At 40.2% G+C, this 18,779-nt stretch overlaps 1 protein-coding gene across 1 annotated transcript in view; it reads right to left on the bottom strand.

Annotated features, from left to right (window-relative positions):
• stk3 (serine/threonine kinase 3 (STE20 homolog, yeast)) overlaps positions 1 to 18,779 on the bottom strand; it is a 427,334-nt gene that overhangs the window by 336,703 nt on the left and 71,852 nt on the right. The window contains exon 4 of the mRNA XM_080194726.1: positions 11,489 to 11,603. Within this exon, the coding sequence (XP_080050852.1) occupies positions 11,489 to 11,603 (115 nt within the window). The remainder of the gene's footprint in view (positions 1 to 11,488; positions 11,604 to 18,779) is intronic.

Below are 18,779 nucleotides of genomic sequence, written 5' to 3'. Positions count from 1 at the left end.
TCTGAACTTCAAGGCAGACTGTAAATAGAACACAGATTTTTGTGTTATTCCACTGAATAGCCCTAGCTGTACTGTGTGTTCAAAATGAAAGCTTTTTTTTTGAAGTACCAATTCCTAACTGCATAGAATTCTGCATGTCGTTGCATCTGTACTGGGTCACTCCAGAATGGAGCATTCCTTCATTTACACCATGGCATTAAAGCAACCTGAATGTCACTCCAGAGCTATTCTACCTTAGAAACTGGACTAGATTTATTTAATCTGCTTTGACTTTGATGAAGGGCTCAGTATTTCAAACAATGGGGTAAAATTAGTCTTTGCCTGTTTCCATGAAATCTGGTGAAGATTCTGGTGAAAGATTGTGAATTCCTCTGTCTTTTATCTGATAAGTTATTCTCAGATACAGTATATGATCTATTTTAAATCTACTTTGGTGTCACATATAAGCCCACAACATCACCTTAAATGAACATGTCTTGTAACTCATGCAACTTTAATATCGGTACTTCTTTCATTATGAATTAAATTTGACATTTTCCAACTTTGTGCAAAAAAAGGAACCATTTCATCTATAAACCTACTTGAGACATAAAAATCCTGTTTGCCTTAACAAAACAATTAAATTGATGAGTTACATCAATAAAATCCACTTCAAAAGATAACTTGGCATTTAAACGTACAACATGTGTGCTGAGGCTATTTAGGTGCTTCTGACATTTAAAAGATAGCCTTGAATGTACTTGGATTGAGCCAGTGTTTGTATATACACCATCAGTGTAGTCTATAGAACATAATGATCACATAGAGCAGTAGAAACATGGAGAAATAAACAATACCATGCAGTGGGCTTCATGTGAACTGGTATCCATTCTTTGACAATTTATTGTCATATCCCTCTAAAAACAAACACGGTGCAAAGACCATTTCATTTATTAATGGCAGTATGCTTACATACCAGAAGGTCAGTGTTATAGTTGTTTACTGAAAATCTGCTACAACAGCCGAAATCGAATCCCATAGGATATCTCAAAAATGTTATTCATTCACACATTCTAATTATCAAGACAGATGTCATTTGCAACTATTGCTGGATTACACAAGACTCGCAAATCAAATTTTTAAAAAGCCTTTGAAAATGTATATTAACTGTTCTGTCTATACATTTTCCATATGAAATTAGATTTTGAGAATGCTGAGTGCCTCAGTTAAATTTACTCCAGGAATGATTATGGTGCCAGGAGGTTTAACAAAAGCTTCAAATATATTAAATATATTTATACAAAAGAAATACATCCCTTTGGACTGCTTGCAGATAATAAAAGAGCAAGGTGCTTAGTATTTGGGTTTGAAGCATTTTATGAACTTCCATAAATCACCCAAATCACACTAAATCTGTGCCATATTCAGACAAGAATTGAAAATACCAACAAAGTAATTTACAAGCTATCACACATTCCCAGTGTTGCCTTCAAGAGGTACAGTGAGGAAAATACTTCAATGGATGTGAAAGCAAATCTGAAACCAGTGTTCAATGGAGTTTGTATAGGGACATTAGGGTGAGGTTGCCATGTTGTCTATATGGTATGAAATTGATTTTTTAATTCATTTATGGCATGTGGGTGACATTGGCTGACCAACATATATTGCCCACCCCTAGTTGCCCTTGAGAAGGCTGCCTTCTTGAACTGTTGCAGTCCACAAAGTGTTGGAACACCATCCACAGTGTAGTTGGGGATGGAGTTCCAAGACTTTGACAAAACCACAGTGAAGGAATGGCAATATATTTCCAAGACACATGATGGTGCTCCAGGTACCTATTGCTGTTGTCAGTTCAGATAGTAGTGGTCATGGGTTTGGAAGGTGCTGCCTCAGGAACCACGGTGAGTTCCTGTAGTACATTTTGTAGATGGGACAGCAAGGGATATGACAGACCATGAGGTTACAAATTGTCGTTGAGCACAATTCTGCTGCCACCCAAAGTGCCTCATGGATGTCCAATTTTGAGTTGCTAGATCTGTTCAACGTCTATTTTATTTAGCATGGTGGTATTGCCACACAACAAGATGGAGTGTATCCTCAAAGTGAAGATGGGACTTCATTTCTATAAGGACTGTGCGGTGGTCACTCATACTGTTATAGACAGATGGATATGTGGCAGACAGTTTGAGAAGGCTGAGGTCATAATGTTTTTCCCCCTTGTTGGTTCCTTCACCACCTATCCCAGTTCCAGTCTAGCAGCTATTGCTAGCAGCTTTAGGATCCAGCCAACTTGGACTGTGGTGGTACTACCGAGCCACACTCAGTGATGGATATTAAAGTCCCCAACGCAGAATACATTCTCCTTTGCGACACTCAGGCTTCCAAATTGTATTCCAACATGTTGGAATACTGATTTATCAGCTGAGGGATGTTCAAACTGTCCCAACCAGCATGCCCTCATCCAACCATGATTTTTTTTTAAATAACCTCCCTACTTTTGTATTCAATTCCCTCTCGCAATAAATGATTACATTCCAGTATCTTTCCTAATTACTTACTGTACCTGTATACTAAAATTTTGTGAATCATGCAGTAGCACATCCAGATCCCTCTGCACCTCAGAGTTCTGCAATCTCTCAGCATTTAGAAACTTTGTTTCTTTTTTATTCTTCCTACCAAAATGGACAATTTCACATTTTCCCACATTATACTCCATTGTCAGATATTTGCCCACTCACTTAACCTATTGATATCATTTTGTAGCGTCATGTCCTCTTCGAAATTTAGTTTCCTATCTGTCTTTGTGTCATCAGCAAATTTGGCACCATTCCTTCACTCCTTTATTTAAATTGGTTCAGATTGTCCAACAGCAATAGTTCCCCAGGATTTAAACAACATCCAAGTCGCGATAACTATTGTAATGAGGCTCCCCTACCACCACCAACTACCTCCCACATACCCCTTCTTACTGTTCCCCCGACCCCCCCGCTCCTCTCGACTGTCCTCCTCGACCATCCTCCTCATGCCCCTAACTACCTCTGCAACCCCAACTATCCTTGTCACCATCCCAATGAATACCCCCAGTGACCATACTCCATGACCATCTAAACCCCCAACACAACCCTGACCTCCCTGCTTATTTTTAAACTTGCCAGCCTTATGGCAGCTAGTGCTGTAAAAAGGGGGTGCAACTTCCTTATCTTCGACGCAACTGGCTCTGAACTGCAACTTTCTCACCTGACCAGAATTAGAATGTCAGGTGAGAAAGGTGTGATTGTATTTTAGGTTAAATAACTGTGATTGTCACCCCATGGAAGTTATAGCTGAGTTCTAACTTTCAGGCGCAGCTTAATTGGTTCCAAATTTAGACAATTTACAATAGCTAATATATTAAAAAAAGCTTAAAAATCAAGGAATGAAAAGTTTCTCATTTACACGAGTTGTGAAACAAAATCACAACGTAATAGAAATGTACGTCTTTGATGACTTTCCATCCAATCTGAAGTAGCAAAGTGTTAACAGAGTACTAATTTACTGAGTTTAACAAAAATTATCTACATTGCAAATTAAGCTCCACAATCTTTTCCTTCCGTCCATACCTGATCTGGCCTACATGTGATTCCAGAGCCACAGCAATGTGATTGAATCTCAACTGCCCTCAGGTAACATGGGATGGGCAATAAATGCTGGCCAGTCAGTGAAGCCCATGTCGCATGAATGAATAAATTAAAAACAGGATGATTTTAATCTTATGATCCGAATTGTCATTAAGATCACTAGTTCAAATCCCAGGATAGGGTAACATTTAAACACCACATCTCCTAAGTGCTATTCTACAAACCTAGTTTGCCATTCATATTTACTGCTGGTTTTTCCTCTTCACACAAAATTTCATCCCAGTAGAGTTCCACCATTGCCAGGTCAAAAATATCTTACACACTTTCTTATAACCAAACAGAAATCTTAGTTTGCGGACAATAAAAAAAACCATTGTTGAGCAAAAATGACCAAAGTAGCTAAATAAGCTTTGCCAACTCAATGTCTAATAATTGAAACAATTCCAGTACAACATCCAGATATTTCCCTAATCTAAAACCAGTATGGATTCATCATTTATTTTTCTCTATTAGTATCCAACATTTCCATTTCGGCTGCCTCCCCATCCCTCCTCCTGACTGATTCTGTGATTTTTTTTGTTCATTGAGCAGCAGCACTAACTCAACACAGCTGCTTTCAAACAGCTTCATGTCAGAGTTTATTTGTTTTTAGGCCTTTGTAAAACATGAAGGTATTTCTTTTCCTTCCATTTTTGTCTTTATGGACACTGGGCCAGAACTAATTTCAACAGCCAGAGAGATTATACCTACACTTTGTCTATCTCTTCTGGCTTTGAATGAAGTCCATGTATCGAAGTTCATTCAAGTGTTCTGTAAACATAATGCTGCAAACTGTACCAATCCATGAATTTTCAAATAAATATATTAGCTATAAAAATGAGGGCAATTCAAGGTTTTACTTTTAAAGTTGTAAATAAAATCAACGTGTTATAAGGAACATCAACACCCATTGTGTTAATAGAAAAACTTGCAACACGCAAAATAAAGAATCCAATGCACATTACAGATCCAAAATCCACAGGCAAGAATTTATGGGAATTAAGTTATTTCTACTAAATTTATTAATGGCATACCAAAAATAAAGTGAACTGTGTCAACCTCTCATGTTTCCAGGCAAAATTAAGCATTAATTCTACCAAAACCACATACAAACGCATTTATGAAGTTACAATAGCACTGTATGTTAGTCAGCTATTCAAGGAATAGATGTTAAGTAAACAAGAACAAGTAAGAAATCTATTTTGTATTAAGCCCCAAAGTTAAAACTGTATTAACAGTGGCAATCTTTGTGGAGTTCACAAAAGCCCTTCTTGAGATTAACACAACTGATTACATTCAATTCTGAATTTACTCCCCAGTTCATGCTTTGAGATTAATTTATCTATAGCATAGCCAGAATACGGTACATTCTATGCTTTACTTACTCCAAACACCAGCCTGTTGGTCTCTGGGATCAGGCCTAGATCTTCTTGATGAAAGATTGGTACAAGTTGATGTAGAGTATATAAAAGTGATGAAACATTTGTGAAGCACTGTAGTTGCATTATACAGAAGATATAAAACATGCAAGGACTGTAAAGCAAATGGAAGTTAAAAACAGAAGAAAGAGATCCAGAAAATTGTGCTCAATGACTGTAAGGTGTGATCTTGCAACAGCAACGCAAAGGTGATGGCTGTTGTCTGTGGGCATGGATTCATTTAACCTTTAAACTAATAAAGTTGCAATCTCCACGTCTCAAAGCCAGATAAAGTCATAGCCAACTCTTGGCATCTCGGGGGAACATGAATTTTAAGCATTACAAATTAATGGAGTTAGGGACTTTATTGGTACAGGACAGTTGGCACAGCAGCAGTTCAAGAAGGCAGCTCACCACTTTCTCAAGGCCAATTAGTTAAAGTTAAAATTTATTTATTAGTCACAAGTAAGGCTTACATTAACACTGCAATGAAGTTACTGTGAAATTCCTCTGTGAAATTAGGGATGAACAGCAAAAATGCTAGCTTGGCCAACATCCTGTTAAAAAAAAGTACGAAATGGCCAAATGAAACACAGCAATGATAGATTTTTTTCCTCTTTGTCACTAGTCTTTGAGGAAAGAAGAATATGTCTGGAGATTGATTAACTTTTCCTACCATAGTAAGAACCTACTAACCATATCTTCAGTGTAACCATACTAACACAACTGCTGAGCATCATAGTGCCAATGTCCAGCAGTCTCAACATGGGCTACTTCATTACATGAATCTATACAAAGCAAATAGGAGTATAAAGTTAGTTACTTGTCAAAAGATTCCTGACGCATATACAAGCTCCACAGATGAAAGCATGCTTTATTCACACATAAAGATTTGGCCAAAAAGAAAGGTAATTTTGACGACATGAATGCATTGAATCGGTGGTTAACCACACATATTTAGAAGTACTTGATTAATGAATACCAAATTTTTAAATGAATATCAAAGAAAAACCTAAAAATACATCGTGGAATAATGAGATGCACAACCATCAGCCAACTCTTCCAAACAAATTGCTGACAAGTTTCCTCATTACTATTTTCACAAACTATGTGAATGGCAACTGCAACTTTTAAATTACGGCTTATGTGTACCATTCTGTAAAACATAGCCTCAGGTAAACCTGTACTGAATAATTCAAGAGGGGTTTCAGTGAACATATGGAAGAGCGTGGAACATAACATTCCACACATTTCTCAGTTTTCACTGAGTGTGGAATATTCAATTGCTTTACTGATTATAAATTACCCTGTCTTGAACATACTGAAATGATTTTACAGAAAAATACCTTCAGAATCCTATCTATTAAATTATCTATTCACTCAAACAATCAGCAGGATTCAGCAAAAAAAATACAAATTGATTCTCCAAGAGTTCACTGTTCATGAATGATTTACAGTGTGTGTTGAGGCTTGGTGCCAATTTCCATGATCAAGAACTCTAAGTAAATTTTACACAACTTTTTTTTTACAGAAAAACACCTTTGAAATTCTTGCAGTTGAAAGCAATTATATGTCTCAATGTTGCACAACTGATTTTCTTTCTCCCATTGATCACCACTGCACAAACCAGGAAAGTTAGGAAAGCTACCACCAGTGGGTCAGTATATGACAGCTTGATTTTATTTACTCAGAATCACAAAATTGCTATGGCACAGGAGACAATGTAACCCATCATGTCTGCACCAGCTCTCCAAATAAGCATCATGGCATACTACCATTCCCTTGCCTTCCACCCCACCCCCCCATACTTCTGCACATTGTTACTATTTAAATAATGACCAATTAAAATCCAGAAGAACACTGACCAATTAATATCCAGAAGAGCACTGACCTTTACATTCATTAATGACTATTTTACCTACAGTTTGCATTTCTTATTGCATATGTGTTATCACAGGGATTCTCAAGAGGATTCAATAAGTCCACTGATGTGTAGCAGTGTGTCCTGATGAAATATGTCACCAACCTTTCACAAGTCAGCATATTCCCACTAGTTAGTAGAAGGTGAATGGAAGCTACCAGCAGAAGTGTGCACCTGAAGACAGGCATCAACAGATTGGAATAATTCTAGGGCGGCATGGTATTACAATGGTTAGCACTGCTGCTTCACAGCTCCAGGGACCTGGGTTCAATTCCTAGCTTCGGTCACTGTCTGTGTAGAGTTTGCACATTCTCCTCGTGTCTGTGTGGGTTTCCTCCGGGTACTCCAGTTTCCTCCCACAGTCCAAAGATGTGTGGGTTAGGTTGATTGGCCATGCTAAAATTGTTCTTAGTGTCCTGAGATGCATAGGTTAGAGGGATTAGTGGGTAAGTATGTAGAGATATGGGGGTAGGGCCTGGGTGGGATTGAGGTCGGTGCAGATCGATGGGCCGAATGACCTCTTTCTGTGCTGTAGGGTTTCTATGAAAACACCTGGAGACAATAAGATTGCAATTTGTAGGCAAACCACAATTCCTGTGTTTGGCAAAGTGAAGACTGGCGGGGGGTGATATATATGGTTAAGCTGATGAAATGTAGTCTGCACAGACCCCTCCTGTAGATCCAGTTTCTACTGTCCCTTGTGCAGACTTTGGCTGTGCTACGATTGCTATTTAGTCATCTGGAGGTAGCTATACCAATAACCCATGAGGCAGGAGGTCAAGCTTGGCAATTCATCTGTGCAGAGCCTCCTTAGAACTGGGAATTAAAGAGCTGCATACTCTCTATAGAACTTATCAAAGCATTCCCTTTACAAAGCAAGTAAAGATCAAATTACTGTAATAGTAACATAGTGGTCGGTCAACATCTACAGGAACAGCCACTGACAAAGCAGTTCTGGTAACTTAATTTTTTGTTCACTCACCTGGGGTATCTGATGCTTTGCTCTTCCTTATGAGGTATCTGTTTGCACATTTGAGGATGGGTCATCGTGGCTTACTCACCAGCCAGGGAGAATGGGGATACTACTAATGTATATTTTGATTCTTGGGATGTGGGCTGGATTTTTGCTAAATGCTGAAAGTACAGATATTAACACGTTCTCATGTTGCACAATATGTTCTCTCTACATGAAGTGTAACAGGGCTATTTCAGTGGGAGCAAAATAAATTGCAAAGAACAGAAAACAGTTTGTAAACAGACACAATGAATGCCAGATATGAATATTTGTCTTAAATTGACCATCAAATTAAAACAATAAAACCCAGAGTCATGACACAAAACTCCATCAAGTTCAACCTTAAGGATTGAAGAATACCAAGAAGGTGAAAGTATGAGTAAAATGCATTAAGCCACCATTAAACCTGCAAATTAAGGTTGCAAAATCAGCTACTTGAACCACAATTATATTTTTATTTGATATACCTGAACTGTAGCGTGTAATATGTGCATAACTACTATCCAATGAATCTGTGAAACCCAGAAACATTTGATTACCAAGTATAAATGATATAAGCACAGCAACATTTTTTCTGCACAGAAAAATTACTTGCATGGGCTACAAGAGAAATAAAATTTTATAACAAAATGATGGGGGTCTCAGAAGCAAAAAAGTTCTGGAACCACACTATCTATAGAAGGGAAAACATAAAACAATCGTGGAAATCATGTTGAAATTACTGTCTCCTTAATTCACATAAAAATGCGCCAGATGGTCAAACTCACTTTCAAATGTCTCTAAAACCTTCCCCAGCCTTGCAGCCCTCGGAGATGGCTGCGCTCCTCCAATTCTGGCCTCTTCCGCAATCCCACATTTTAGTATTCCACCACCGGTGTCCATGCTTCCAAATTCTGAGGCCCCAAGGTCCGGAATTCACTCTCTAATCATGTCCATCTCTCTACCTTTCTATCCTAAAATTAACCTTTCTACCCTAACATTAGTGGCAGTAGGCAGCACACTGCATGTTTTAGGGCCAAACCTCCTCAGAGGTTCGCTAAAGTTTTTGCATGAGACTGAGACATCCAATTTGTGTGAGTCATCACAAAGAGGCACAGCTGGGGATTTGTCAATAGAGAGATTGTGTACTGACAGGGCGAGACATGTGGCTCTCTTTTTCATGCTGCTGCTCATCAAAGGTATAGGATGAAAATGAAAATCAAACCAGCACACAAAAACTCTCTTTCATGCACACACTAGGTGTACAACATTACTTGTCCTTTCCAGGGACAAAATTTATGGAAACCCTGGCGACTCAAATATCAGCACCACTCACTCAACCTCCCCACTTGAGTTCAAAGGAATGCAAAGCACTACATCTGGCATCAGCTTGGCTGCTGGAGTTGCTGGAAAGCTGACATATTTAGGAATCAGCCTACCTTTGGGTTCCTGTCCAGAGTTTTTGTCAGGGTTTACTCCCTTAGCCTTCAACTTTCCCAAGATATCCATAAGACAAGACAGTGGAGTTATTCACCCATATTTGGGAGTTTCGCCAGGATGTCAGTGATAATTCCACTGTTCTTCTTTGAAATATATCCAACCAAGAGGGCAGATAGTGTTTCGGTTTAATGTCTCATCTGAAAGACACCATCTGCAACAATGCGATACTCCCTCAATAATGCAAATATCAAATTTTGGAATGGGATTTGAACCAAAAACCTCCTGAATTAGGGGCAAGAAAAGTATTCACTGAACCACAGTTGACAATTACATGCCTTTGAGTCAAACTGTATTGCATAATGTTCCAATGAAGCACCCAGCAATTTTCTCTGTTGAATGTCCTATGCAGATGCAAATAGCTTTTGTATAAGAAAATACTTTTTGAAATGCGATGACAGACATCTCAAGATTCTATGCAAATGTAAGGCCTCTTTTGTTCAAAAGACCTTTACCCACTGAGCAAACTGGTGCTTTGGCTGTTGGAGGAAGGGTTAACTCATATAAGCAGTTTTCCAGAAATAAGTTCAAGAGGTATGATAAACTCAGTCTGGAAACTCAAAGTGGGGAAACATGCGAACAAACTTGTGCAGTAACATTCCTGGAACTGCATGTTTATATGCCAAAGTCATCCACCAGTACGAGTTAAATTGGAGTTTTATTATATCTTTCACTTAAAGATTTTTAACATAGCATGCTCTAAGTCACTAGCTTGGAAGAGCTGCTGAGCACAGGAAGGCACAAGAGAGGGGAGTCAAAGAGGGTGACAGAATGTCTCAAAGAGTATAAGGGAAGGGGTCAGAGTGCGTGAGGCTGGACAAGACAATGGGACATGGGTGGGAAAAAGAGACTTTCATTTATGTAGCATCTTTCATAATCCCAAGAAATCCCAAAGTGCTTTATTACCAACAAACTACTTTCTGAAGTGTAGTCTCCGTTGTAATTGAAATCAGCACATAGCAAGCTTCCACAAACTGCAATTTGAAGGTGACCATGTAATCTGCCTTTGTGATATTATTTGAACGATAAATATTGGCCAGAACACCTGCTTCAATATAGTGCAGTAAAATCTTTTACATCCACCTCAGCTTAAATTTTCATCCAAAATACAGCATCTCTGAGAATGCAGCACTTCCTTAGTTCTGCCAAAGTTTGGTGTTAAGTCTCTGGAGTTGGACTTGAACCCACAAACTTGCAAATCAGAGGCAAATGTGCTACTAACTGAGCTGCAGGCAGCACTGAATAACATGCATAACTGAAGCTAAGGTACTGAATGTTATTAATTCAGCTTCCTGGGGATGTCAAGCTGACCCTCTAAATCAATAATCCCTGTGCAGCTTTCAACACTCTCACTTTTTTAAAAAGTTCTTCTCCCACAGTCAGAAACAAGACACCAGTAAGGCTAAACAAAATCCTCTGTGATAGTTTTTAAAAGAGGTAGAAGCAACAAGAAGAAATTGCAGATTGACATAAATTAATTTTTGATTTATGAAGAAAACTTACACAAAATGTTTTCAGTATTTAACTAATTTGCAGTGGCAAATATAAATCAGAAGAGGGCACTATAATATTGAATATTTCTTTGGCTTTCAACAAAGCTGTATGAAGAAAATCTTGATTTTTTTTAGAAAACCATCTTGATCTCAAAACAGCTGTAGATTCTAACTGACCGAAATAAAACAGCAATCATCCAAAACACATATCCAGTGTGTGCAAGCAAGTTATTTCAACAGTGATAGAAAAAATCTGATTTAATATACATCAGTCTGGAATTGCCGTTTTGCAAAATGTATATCGGCTGGAATTCTACCGTCCTGGCCGCCACAGGAATCAGAGCGTGCGAGGGGCAGACCATGGAAAGGCCCATTGACCGCAGATGGGATTTCATGGTTTTGGGATAAGCGAAGCCATAAAATCCCATCCACGAAAACAAAGTTTATCACTAAGGTCACAACTTATTTCAATGTTTTGCAAAGGAAAAATACCTGAATTTCAGTTACATTAATAAATATAGTACACATACCGTTTTGTTTCGCAGTCGGATAATATCAGACACAGATCCAGCTCCACAATATTCCATAACTATCCAGAGGTCTGTATTTTTAAAATAGCTGCCATAGTAATTCACTACATAAGCACTGGTGGGAGGGGGATGGAAAAAAAACACAAAGCAAGAATTCAAAATCATAACTTCTCCATCATTCACATAAATGCTCCCGAATCTCTTCAAACTGAGCCGTTTAGACAGCTGAGACAATGTCATAGTCCTAACCACACCCCCCCCAACCCCACTTACTTGCCCTTATCAGTTTTGTCCACAGTACCAACTGGCCCACCATCCCCACCCCCAAATTAAATAAATAAGAAAGAATTTCACACAACGCTATTCAAGGGGTGGACACAGCAAGAAGTTTCACAACACCAGGTTAAAATCCAACTGATTTATTTGGTAGTAAATGCCACTAGCTTTCGGGCCTCTGACCCTTCATCAGGTGAGTGGACAGTTCTGATCACAAACAGGGGATGTAAAAACACACACTCAGTTTGCAGAATACTGATTAGAATGCAAGTTTTTACAGCTAATCAAGTCTTAAAGGTGCAGACAATGTGAGTGGAGATAGCATTAAGCACAGGTTAAAGAAATGTGTATTGTCTCCAGACATGACAGTTAGTGAGATTTTGCAAACCCAGGCAAGCCATGGGGGTTACAAATAGCGTGACATGAACCCAAGATCCCGGTTGAGACCGTCCTCATGTGTGCAGAACTTGGCTATCAGTTTCTGCTCAGCAATTCTGCACTGTCATGTGTCCTGAAGGCCTCCTTGGAGAACGTTTACCTGAAGATCAGAGGCCAAATGCCTGCGACCGCTGAAGTGTTCCCCAACAGGAAGAGAACAGTCTTGCCTGATGATTATCGAGCAGTGTTCATTCATGCATTGTCGTAGCGTCTGCATGATCTCCCCAACATACCATGCCTCGGGACAACTTTTCCTGCAGCATATCAGGTCGACAGGGTGGCCGAGCTGCAAGAGTATGTACTGTGTACCTGGTGGATGGTGTTCTCACGTGAGATGTTCACATTCACCTGGTGTTCACCGGGGCTTGCAAAATCCCACCCACTGTCCCATCTGGAGACAACACACATCTCCTCAACCCACGCCCAATGCCATCTCCACCCACATCGCCCACACTCCCAAGACCCGACCAGCTGCAAAAACTCGCATTCCAATCAGCAGTCTGCAAACTGAGTGTGTGCCTCCACATGCCCTGTCCGAGAGGGTGGATGGGATTTTGCAAGCCAAAGAACAAAGAACAAAAAACAAAAAACAGCCTGGGAAACAGGCCCTTTGGCCCAACGAGCCTGCCCTGCCATCTTAACACCACCAGTCCCCCCCTTCACCCATGACCCTTGTCTAATGTTTTATGGCCATCCACATTGAGGAAAACTAATTTAGGGACAATTTATTACTGCCAATCAGCCTAACAACACATCTTTGGGGTGTGGGAGGAAACCGGAGCACCCGGAGAAAACCCATGCAAACACGAGGAGAATGCACAAACTCCCACAGACACCGGCCCAAATCCATGTGTCTGCACAGCAATCAGTGATAGTCACTGAGCTGTCGTCTTGCCCAGTATCTGGTCCAGTTTAGGCACACACTAACGACATGAAGCACTAGACCAATCTCGAACAACGAAGAGCAGCCCAAGTACGACCCACCGCGTGTATGCCCCTCATTGGACACAAGGCGGACCAACTTAAAACCTGTGAATTAAAAGAGAAAAAAAAACATTATTGTTGTACCATATCCATTTACCTTACCAGGGGCGCCCCAGTGCTAATGACCCTTATTTAAAACAATCTCCTATATCCACCCATCTCCAACCCACTCATGTGCCTGTCTAAGTTACTCTTAAATGACTCTAGCGTGTTTGCCTCCATCACCTTACTTGGCAGAGCATTCCATACCCCCACTACCCTATGTGTGAAAAACCTCCCTCTAATATCTGTGTTATACATCTCACCCCTCACCTTAAGTCCATGGCCCCTTGTCCTATGTGTCTCTATCATAGGAAATAGCTTACCTCTGTTTACTCTGTCTATACCCTTCATAATCTTATATACCTCTATTAGATCCCCCCTCAGTCGGCGTCTTTCAAGGGAAAAGAGCCCCAATTTCTTCAATCTTTCCTCATACCCCAGTCCTTCCATACCAGGCAACATCCTGGTAAACCTCCTCTGCACTCTCTCCAGAGTCTTCACGTTCTTCTGGTAGTAAGACGACCAGAACTGGACGCAGTACTCTAAATGCGGCCTAACCAACATTCTGCACAGCTGCAACATTAGACTCCAGCTCTTATATTCTATACCCCTTCCTATAAAGGCTAACATACCATAGGCTTTCTTCACCACACTCTCCACTTGCACTGCCACCTTCAAAGACTTGTGTTCTTGCACCCCCAGGTCTCGCTGCGATTCTATGCTCCTTACGGGCTTACCCTTTATCATACAACTCCCCCCTACATTATTCCGGCCAAAATGCATCACCTCACATTTGTCCAGATTAAACTCCATTTGCCATGTATCTGCCCAATCAACCAGCCTATCAATATCCCGTTGTATTGCCAGACACTGCTCCTCACTGCCCGCCAATCCAGCCATCTTGGTGTCATCAGCAAATTTGTTGATCACACCACCTACTCCCTCTTCCAAATCATTTACATACGTTACAAAAAGAGGTCCCAGTACTGAGCCCTGCAGCACACCACTAGTGACAGACCTCCAGCTAGAAAAGGACCCCTCCACTACTACTCTCTGACTCCTCTTTGCAAGTCAGTTCTCTACCCATCTAGATACCTGGCCACGTATCCCATGAGCTTTAATCTTCTCTACCAACCTACCATGAGGGACTTTGTCAAACGCCTTACTGAAATCCACATAGACGACATCAACGGCTCGTCCTTCGTCGACCGTTTTTGTCACCTCCTCAAAGAATTCTACTAGACTCGTGAGGCAAGACTTCCCCTTTACAAAGCCCAGGTGAATGTGAACATCTCACGTGAGAACACCATCAACCAGGCACACGGTACATACCCTTACAACTCAGCCACCGTTGTCTACCTGATATGCTGCAGGAAAGGATGTCCCGAGGCATGGTATATTGGGGAGACCATGCAGATGCTACGACAACGGATGAATGAACACCGCTCGACAATCACCAGGCAAGGCTGTTCTCTTCCTGTTGGGGAACACTTCAGCGGTCATGGGCATTCGGCCTCTGATCTTCGGGTAAATGTTTTCCAAGGCGGCCTCCACAACACATGACAGCGCAGAGTCGCTGAGCAGAAACTGACAGCCAAGTTCCACACACGAGGACGGCCTCAACTGGGATCTTGGGTTCATGTCACGCTATTTGTAACCCCCATGACTTGCCTGGGCTTGCAAAATCTCAATAACTGCCTTGTCTGGAGACAATACACATCTCTTTAACCTATGCTTAATGCTATCTCCACTCACATTGTCTGCACCTTTAAGACTTGATTAGCTGTAAAAACTTGCATTCTAATCAGTATTCTGTAAACTGAGTGTGTGTCTTTACATCCCCTGTTTGTGATCAGAACTGTCCACTCACCTGATGAAGGGTCAGAGGCCCGAAAACTAGTGGCGTTTACTACCAAATAAACCTGTTGGACTTTAACCTGGGGTTGTTTACCCCCGTCCAACACTGGCATCTCCACATCATTCAAGGGGTGGCACAGTGGTTAGCACTTGATGCCTCACAGCGCCAGGGACCCAGGTTCGATTCCCAACTTAGGTCACTGTCTGTGTGGAATTTGCATGTTCTCCCCGTCTGCATGGGTTTCCTCTGGGTGCTCTGGCTTCCTCCCACAATCTGAGAGACATACGGGTTAGGTTGCCTGGCTATGCTAAACTCCCCCTCAGTGTACCGAACAGGTGCTAGAGTGTGGCGACTAGGGGATTTTCACAGAAACTTCATTGCTGTGTTAATCTAAGTCGACTTGTGACACTAATAAATAAACTTTCAAAACTATATTGTACAGATAACATCGATATAAAAGCAAAACCATGTAGATGATGGAAACCTGAAATAAAAACGGAAAATTGTGAAAATACCGAGCAAGACTTGCAACATCTATTGAGAGACAGAAATGTTTTAATGTTGCAATGACCTATTGTCAGGACTGGGTAAAGTTAGAGATGTAACTGTTTTAAGGTAAGTACAAACTTCGAGAAAAGAGAAGGGGAAGAAAAGAACAAAGGGGAAGTTCTATGAAAGATTGGGAGACTGGAGAGATTAAATAACAAAATAAATTATTATGATGCAAGATAAAGTGGAGGCTGGTAATGGGGGAATGAATGCCTCCAGAATGGTGGTTTTCAACCAATGTGCCATGGTCCACTGGTGTGCTGTAAGAATTGTCCACGTATGCCATGAAATTTTGTACAAAGATTTTGAGAATGATACTGTTCTGCCGGACAGGGAGTTCTCCGAAAACCCATATCATAGTGAGAGTCTGATGTTTCAAGTTAACTTGGATTGAAACTGTTGAGAGAATTAAGGACCTGACTAAATTATTCACTAAATCACATTATGCTGGTATCAATCATATATAATCCATTCATCTTTGCTTTTACAGACTAAATTAAAACACTGTCTTATTGGAAACTGGAACTAAGATAGCATTTAATATTAGAACTCCAAGTAGAATTAAACCTGACCTCCCAGCTTTTAACAAATATGATAGGAGTCAGTGAGGCATTTTATCTGAAATTTGCTTCTCTTGGACACAGTTTTGATGATTGGAGAAGGATTTTGAGACTTGGTTGCTTCTTCTAATTCCGTGGAATTTGTGCACGGATCTTATGTGCTTTTACATATATATAGGTTACTTGTTCCTTCCTTGACCATGACAACTCTAAAACCAGCTCACCCAGTCCAACTAACTCTGTAGTAAAAACATTTTCTTTGGGATTTGGTGATTGTTTCAATAAAAGAGATTACTTTCACTTTTATTTCAATCTAATGATTGGGGTGCAATTTCTAAAACATTTCCACCATCTTTAAACTAACTAATTGTGATTTTCACTACTCTAGCAATAACCCAGATCACCACATCAGTTTCATTCAAACATTTTATTCTTTCCCACTTGTTTCCCATGCAATTTCATTCATTTCAAAGATATGTATTTACCCGTGTAGTGATTAAAATTACTGCTTTAGATTATAAGAAATGCCATCTGGTGGTGATGGTGACGGCAGTGGAATGCCAACAGCCCTGCCTCCCCAACCTTGCCCCTCATTCGTGGTGCGGTGCACATCAGGATAAGTCATTGCCTACAGTGGTCTGGGACAATGGTGATTTTACCCTTGCCTTTAACTCGTGTATTTTTTGTACTCTTGTGGCTTGCATTGCGGATTTGAATTTTAATTCATCAATTACGACTTAATGTCATCGATTACAAACCACTGAGCTTGCGTACTTGTACCTTTTTATGTCCACGTGGCTTGCATATGGATTTGAATTAATCAATTACAGGCTTGTTTTCATAAGTTAAAAAAGACTGAAGTGATTTGTGTTCTTTGCTGTATTTTGTGGATTGCATTGTTTGAGTGCAGGATAGGCATGGTTAGGAGCACAATTATGTCATTTGGGACACAGCTTGACAACACTGTTGGCCGGGGCCCTGGCACAGAGGCAGAGTAAAAAGTCTGACAACACCAGGTTTTAGTCCAACCTATTTATTTGATAATATACTCACAAGCTTTCGAGGGACACCCTCTTCGTCAGGTGACGAAGAGGGTGTCCCTCGAAAGCTTGTGAGTATATTATCAAATAAATAGGTTGGACTAAAACCTGGTGTCGTCAGACTTTTTACTGTGTTTACGCCAGTCCAACGCCGGCATACCCACATCATGACAGAGGCAGAGAACAGGGCCCCCAACTGTCTAAGTCCACCTCTGGTTCAGGATGCTTCCCACACATGAAATTACTTCAGCAGGAAAATGAGATAGAGATGCTCTAAAGGAGCCAACAGTAATCCTTCAAATATCCAAAGCTCTGAACGGTATTTATGCCACACTTGCTAGCAATGTTCCTGCCACATTATCAACAATATGAAATTGTGATATTAGGTCTAATCGTGGAACTAAATATTCCTCCAACAATATTTATCTCCTAATAGTAGCATGGAGGTCACCATATAAAAATGCTTTTCAACAGCATAGGGCAAGAGCCTGACTGGATTTTGATTGCTTATGTTAAAGGAATTCTAATCTAGATCTATGCTTTCCAGTTCTTCATCTGTCCAACAAATTTAATGTTAAACAACATTCTCATTTGTGATGATTGTGTTTTACTAGAAATATGTAATTGTGATGATTGTGTTTAGTGTTGGCTTTGAAACTCACATCCCATAAATGTCTGGTCAATGTATATGGGCTACATGCTTTGGAGTTTTCTTTCATGTACCAGTATATTTATCCTTTGGTGAATTTGTTTCAAGGCTGATGACCTATTTTTATGTCTCTTTAACAATATTATTGGCAATTGACCTCAAAAAGCAATTGCAGATGTGATGTCTTTCATCTTTGTTTCATAGAGCACGCTAATATCATATCTAGGGAAAATATTTAGATATTGAAGTTAGATTGAGGGGGCATTCTTCTCATGATGCTATCTCCATTGCAATGCTCTACAATCACAGATTCAAAAGGGGAACATGTGATATATTTTGGCAATACAGGAATACAATCATCAGGGCACCTTGTTCTGAAGAAAACTTGCAAGAACTATGTGTCAATGAAAGCAATGTGTTTAATTTGATTCAAGTAGCAGGTATGCAGGATCTCTAAGACATGGCATTCCAAAGAGTAATATGCTTTCTTTCCAGGCAGCAGTCACTTAAAGGAAGTCAGAATCAATACAGCATAGGAGGCCATTCACCTCATGGAGTGTGTCTCAGTTCTTACGATGAACAATCCAGTTAGTTCCAATCCCCAGCTCTTTCCCTATTCCCTTGCAATGTTACATCTTATTCAACTGTTCATTCAATTCCATTTTGGAGGTCATCCACCATCCTATCAGACAGCTCACGCCAAATCCTAACTACTCAAGTCTGAAAATGTTTTTTCCTCCCCTCATGTCACCACTGGATTTTTTTTTTGGCCAGTAACTTTAAATCTGTCTCTGGTCCACCCATCAGCTGTTTGAAAGGATTCCTTATTGTTTATTCTGGATGAGTGACATTATTACATAGAAAAGATGAAGCTATGGCTGTTCAGATTTACCAA

This window comes from Carcharhinus amblyrhynchos, chromosome 8, assembly GCF_965287045.1.
Source record: "Carcharhinus amblyrhynchos chromosome 8, sCarAmb.v2.hapA, whole genome shotgun sequence".
NCBI classification, from domain to species: Eukaryota; Metazoa; Chordata; class Chondrichthyes; order Carcharhiniformes; family Carcharhinidae; genus Carcharhinus; species Carcharhinus amblyrhynchos.
The sequence above is the reverse complement of the archived record's forward strand: the minus strand, read 5'-3'. Positions and strand labels throughout refer to the sequence as shown.